General features: G+C 50.4%; 1 protein-coding gene across 6 annotated transcripts in view; it reads left to right on the forward strand.

The window, feature by feature from the left end:
* Positions 1–4,261, forward strand: part of ARMH3 (armadillo like helical domain containing 3) — a 151,554-nt gene extending 147,293 nt beyond the window's left edge. For 5 of the 6 annotated variants that reach the window (XM_045568546.1, XM_045568549.1, XM_045568550.1 and 2 more), the window contains 2 exons: positions 238–354; positions 2,545–4,261. In XM_045568546.1, the coding sequence (XP_045424502.1) occupies positions 238–354; positions 2,545–2,637 (210 nt within the window). In that variant the 3' untranslated portion in view covers positions 2,638–4,261. The remainder of the gene's footprint in view (positions 1–237; positions 355–2,544) is intronic. The other variant, XR_006739258.1, reaches the window with a different exon arrangement.
* Positions 4,262–6,050: the final 1,789 nt, after the last annotated feature.

Below are 6,050 nucleotides of genomic sequence, written 5' to 3' on the forward strand. Positions count from 1 at the left end.
CTTTTTTACCATATCCAGTAAACAGCCTTGGTGACCAAGCTGAACTGGTTAGGAAAGGCAGGGAATGAAAGAGATTAGACAGTGGTACCAAAAGCCTGAAGAATTACTCCCATAGTGAGCAAGCGTCTTTGGGGGTGTTATCCCAAACTGAATCCAACCCAATAGGGCAGCAGTGTGGGACTAAGTGACCTGGGATTTGCATGGTCTAAGCCCTGCCTGGCCCTTGACGTCCCCCAGGTACTGGAGGTGGTGCGAGCCAACTATGACACACTCACACTGAAGCTGCAGGATGGCCTAGACCAGTATGAGCGCTACTCAGAGCAGCACAAGGAAGCTGCCTTCTTCAAAGAGCTGGTGAGTGCCTCACCCTTGTCTCTGCCTGTGTCTCTTGGGGGCCGATTCCCAGCCACTGGGTTCTACTGTGCGAGTGGGCTTCTAGGGAACAACTGCAGTTTTCCAAAGGCTGATAAAACAAGACTTGAGGGATCTTCTGGGATTGGGTGTGCATCTTCTCTCCCAAAGCAGTCCAGACCCAGGCAGTATGAGAAGATATTCCTGAGTTAGCATTACCCACCTGTACTCTGCAGCCATGGAGACACGTGTGGCTCTAGCTGGGCATGGGGTTTGACATGTGTGCCCAATGGCAGCTCTGGCTTATTATTCCTTATCCTGTCCTCAGAGCAACTAATGAGAGTAATTGATTCATCTCCTTCTTATGAAATTACCTCTTCCCAAATTCCTACTACTTGTCTGAGTGCTTTTCCAGTCTAGTTCTCCAGTCTTCATTCCCTACTCTGATTCCCACGTTCCAAATCACTGTGCCTCCTGCAGCCCTCACCCCTGGCCGCCTTGAGCCAGTGAGCATTTGCTCTACCTCCTACTTCATCTACTAGTCAGCATCTCCACAGAACTAGCCTGTCCCTGTTGATTGTCGCTTTCCTGCTCTGTGCTTAGAGCTGCTCTCAGGAAAAGCTTAGCCTCCTGTATGCTCAGTTTATACAAACATCTGGCTGGGGAGAGAAACCAGGACACACAGGCCTCTGGTACCCACTCCCATGTCCTCAAACCTCCTTCTGCTGGGGTAGAACTTGCATCAGCCCAGCTTTTATTTCCCCCATTCCAAGTCCGTGGTGAAGGTACTGGATTTTTGATCATTTGTGTTATGCTAAACACAGCCCAACTCTGACCTTGACATGACATTCCCAAGGATTTAGGACTTCCTCAGGGTAAGGAAGACATACTCTCGTGTGAGTGAGTTTGGAACAGGGAAGCTGTTAGTGTAAAGAGACAGCAGAGGAGAGTATTTTTGTGGGGTAATTGGTGAGTCTTCAGTTGATGTGGGGGAATTACTGGGAGCCAACAATAAACAGAAAGAGTATTTGGGAGCTGAAGAGGGTTGTGAAAAAGAGAGTTAGAGTTAATGTCTCAAGGCTCTTTGGTACTAGCCTCTGGCTTACTCAATTCTACTTATATATTTGCTCCTCTGGCACAGGTGAGCAAAGAGGTTCTGGTCCAGTTTGTAGCTAATGAGCTTGAGATGCCTGCTGTTTGCCATGCTGCCCTTTCCTCTGCTTCCTGCCTGACAACTTCATTAATTTCTGCTTTCTTATAGCAAAGCAGAAATTGAACAAAAGATCCCTGGACTTTGGGGCCCAGGACAGACATAAATTCTTTTTCTCCTCCCTCCTCCTTTTGTTTTTCATACAACCTACACACCTATTTCCCATGGAGGAATCACTTGAAGAGTCTGCTTTAGTCATCTTGGAACCCTGTCAGAGTAGGGAGTTTGGCCCTCTGACCCCTTCTCCACACGTATTTCCCCTGCTGACACAGGCAACACTTAGTGCAAGGTTCTCAGTTTGTGGATAGAGAGCATGTGAGGCGAGCAGTGGCCAAACAGCAAGGATATACACCAGACTTTCCCATCAGTGGGCAGGCATGTTTGGTATGGAAGAGTACTGGACTAGGAGTTAAGAAGCCTTGGTCCTGCTCCCAAGCTGGGATTCACTAGTTGCATCACCTAGTCCTGGTCATTGGCCCCTTTGGATCATACCCCTACCATCTATACCAGACACGGGCTACATCTCTAAATGTTCCTTTCAACCCCCAAAAGGAGATAAATCCAAAGGGAAAATGAGGAGACTAGAAACACATCTAAAGGGAGGTAGCCCTAGAGCATGAGTTCTCTGGCATCAGTTTCTGCTCCTCCATCAGACCACTGACCACACCAGGCCCCCATAAGGCCAACCCCAGCCCTCCTTCCTTGTATGTGCCTTCTTCTGCCTCCCCAGCAGCCCAGATGCTCTTCTCACATCCACTATTTTCTGGCTCTCAGCCCCTCTTCTTTTCTTCCCTGCTGTCAAGGAACTGTTTGCTCATTTGCCTGCAGGGATAATAGCTGTTAAGAGTTCATTTCCTAAGAGAGAAACTTCTAGCACTCCATCTCGGCCCTGTGCCTCTGGCACTGCCCTCTACTGTTTGTAACTGACTCTCTCCTGTTTTCTCTTTGCCTGTGCCCTCTCACCTTTCCCCACCCTTTCCCAGGTACGATCCATTAGCACCAACGTCCGGAGAAACCTGGCCTTCCATACACTCAGCCAGGAAGTCCTGCTCAAGGAGTTCTCCACTATCTCCTGAAGGCACGCCTACCTGAGCAGCCACTGACTGCCCTTATCCATGAGGCTCCTGGGGGATCAAGGGGAGAGGGGGCTGCCCCAAGGTTGGAGAGAAACATAGATACCAAGTTCTCTTGGTGAAGGCCATGCTTCAGTGGAGCTTGGACAGCAGGGGCAGGAGGGGCAAGCCAGGGATGATTGTATTTGGGGAGAAATGGGTGGGCACAGGGAGAGGCCTCCAGGAATGTGGGAACTTCCAGGGTTGGCTCCCTGGATAGCCCTTCACATTTCCAATTGAGATTACAAGTTGTGGCTACTGACTAATGTTCAGGACCTGGCGGATTAAGCTCCAGGGTGATGCCAACACCTTGAAGGTCAATGGCTTTCCTTGGCTTCTGAAAACAGATCAACTCTCAGATGTAGCTGGAACCCCATCCTGCTTCCTTTGGGCTTGCGGTTGTGCTAGGCTTAAAATCTGTGTCCCCTGCCCCCACTGGCATTCTGTCCAATCATTAGAACCTTTAGCTCAGGCTTAGGGCAGGGTAGCAATGAGGTACCCTTTTTCTGTTTTTTAAATTCAGAATTGACTCCTCTGGGAAACCGGAGATTAGAATCTGCCCAGTGCTCTGCTGTCCTGCCACCACTTTCTGGATTTCGGTTTTGGTACCAGGAGTACCTGTTAGCATTCACCTTCTTCCAACCCATTGACTCATCAGCACAATAGGGTCACAACCTTAGCTTTTCATTTTTAATCTGGTTTAAATTGTCTTTAGGGTGTGTGTGTGTGTGAAATAAACATTGACAGGTTTTCTGGATCCCTCAAGGTGCCTACTTTGCTGGTTCCCTTTCCAGCAGCTTCCCCACCTCGCTGCCACCCCCCTCCTCTGGGAGCCTCTCCTGCCTCTGCTGAGCTCCCCTCCACATGTCCCACCCCCTCACCCTGCTGTTGTTTACATCTAGCCTGCCTGAGAATTTCCTCTGGGAAGGAATCTGTTCCTGCTGTGGTCTGGTGCCTGGGAGGGAGAGAACCTGCTGGGGGCAGGGTGCCCTCCATCTGAAAGAGGCCAGGTGAGCGCCATCCACAGGGCCTCCGTTCTGTCCACTCGTATTCTGGGTGGGGCCATAGGAAAATCTCCTGACCTTTGGGAAATTGGCCTGTGGTTCCTGCTTTGGAAAGCCTGCATGGGACCACTGTAGGCTTTCCCTACCCTACAGCTGCCTCTGAAATAGCTGCTACTTGGAGATCCTCCCTTTCTAAAGCACTTTCTGAAGCCCTCAGGATGGTGGGGAGCAAGCAGCACCAGAAGAATCTGGGATAAGTGCAGGAATCCGGCAGCAAAAGCAAGTTTTCGACCTCCATGGCCACTATCCATTTAACCTCATATCTCTTTTGGATATCTTCCCTCCCTGGGAATCAGAGTTCTGGCTCCCACGTTGAGCAGATATGCACTAGTTCCAGAGAATCCACTAACAGGCTGTCGTGTATAGATGTAGATTCTTACGAGATTGCAGGCTGGGTCATTTCTGATCACTAGATGGTTAGCTCAGCCTGGGACATTTAGTGTTTTCCATTGTGATAAACCCCAGGGCAGCTGGATCTGGAGCTGGTGGCAAGTTGAAGTTATTAAAAACTGATTTGTGTGGGACAGTCTTTAGTGTCTTTTTTTTATTATTATTATTATTAATTTCTGTTGTCCAGACTCATTTCTTAAAGGCAGAGTTAAGGTATCTCCCAGGTGCTGGTCCCTTCTGGCTAGGGACCCCTGTCTGTCCTTATAGACTTTCTTCCTCTGAGCTTCCTGGCCCTACTGAGGCCATTTGGGTTCAGAGAGTTGTAGCCTCCCTTGCCCTCTGGGTAGAAGGAGGGAGAAGGGAGTTCCCTTACCTCCAAACTTTGTGGTATTGAGTTGGCCAGCCAGCCCATTTGGCTACTTCTGGATTCCTGACAAAGTGAACAATGACAAGTCTAGGGCATGGAGCACTAAGAAGACGAATTGCCCTCCATTGTGAAGGCTTATCCCTTGGCCCGTTTCTTCACGTACATCTATGCCAGGAACTCCAAATAGGAGTCCCCATTTCTCCTAGAAAGCAACCTCGAAATCAACTATGGAAAGCTGCCCCTGCTCCGTCTATGCCCAGCCTCTATGCCAGGTCTATGGAGGCTCCTCTAGAGCCAGGGGAAAGCCAGGAGCAGGGCATTGCTCCTAAAGACTATCCTACCTTCAGCTGCTTGTCCCCCTCTTATGCCAGAACTCCTGCCACAATTCCTGCTGGGTTGATTGAATCAAGTGGTCGGAAATTAAAGCCAATTGAAGAAATTAAATGTACTTGAGTATTTTAGCTAAAACTTTTGATTTCAGCTTCTTCACACCCACCAGACATGATCCCCCTATCCTCATGGCAAGTGGGGGGCTCTCAGGTGGTGAGCCCAGGAAGCATCCTGGGGAAGTTGAGACGTGGGGCTCAGTCGTTGCGTAGCCATTCCTGAGTGATGAGGGAGCCCAGCTCTGTGCTAACCCTGCCTTCAGAAAAGGAGCTAATCTTAAAGGAAGGGGCCTCATAACACAGGCATTTCTTTTCTCCTCTGTATCCTCACCTGGATCCCCAAACCCATCAATCACTCCCCAAATCTGCTAGAAAATGAGGAATCCAGGATAGGACAGGTGACCAAAGAGGGGCAGAAAAGTTGGGGGTGGTAGGGAACAAAAAGAGCAAGAAAGTCTTGAGAAACTGACCTGGTTCACTCTTTTTTTTACCTTATCTTCCTAATTGGCCAGTGGGGGTCATTAGATCAGAGAAGGAGGCCTCCTGAGAGTGAATGGGGTGCAGAGACAGGGTCCTGGAGTGGGTGAGAATTGAGGTCCTTCTGGAACTTAAGAGAAAACTGTAGTCCCTTGGCCCGACATGAGTCTATTATTAGAGGCTGGGTTGACTTTTCCTTTGCATCCCCAACCGGCTTCAAACAAGGTGGGGGCTCGCTGGGACCACAAAAGACCGATACACCATACACGGATACACGGATACATGGGGAGAAACGACAGAAAAAATAGGGCCGACATGAATACAGACAGAACAGGGGACTCAGAGACATACCCCAGATTCTGTCTTGGCCAGAACAGTGGGGGAAGAGGTGCCTGAGAATTAGGGGAGAGGTTTCCTGGCAGTGGGGTTTTTCTGGCCAGCTCTCTCCTTACACGGCTCACCCCCCCCAGCGCGGCCCCCCCCGCCCCCCGCTGTGGCTGGTGGCTTCAGGTTTAGGGGGTAGTGTTGCAGTGTTGCTAGAGAGCTCGTCTCTCTCCCTGTACTTTCCAGTTCACCCTTTCACCGGGTGCCTCCCCCCGAGCTGCAAAGGGTGCGGGGCGGGGGTAGGGGGAGCCAATCCCGACAGCGCCAAAGGGGGGAGGCGGCGGTGACAGCCGCGGGGAGGGGGCGGGA

Source organism: Lemur catta, chromosome 14 (assembly GCF_020740605.2).
Source record: "Lemur catta isolate mLemCat1 chromosome 14, mLemCat1.pri, whole genome shotgun sequence".
Classification (NCBI taxonomy): Eukaryota; Metazoa; Chordata; class Mammalia; order Primates; family Lemuridae; genus Lemur; species Lemur catta.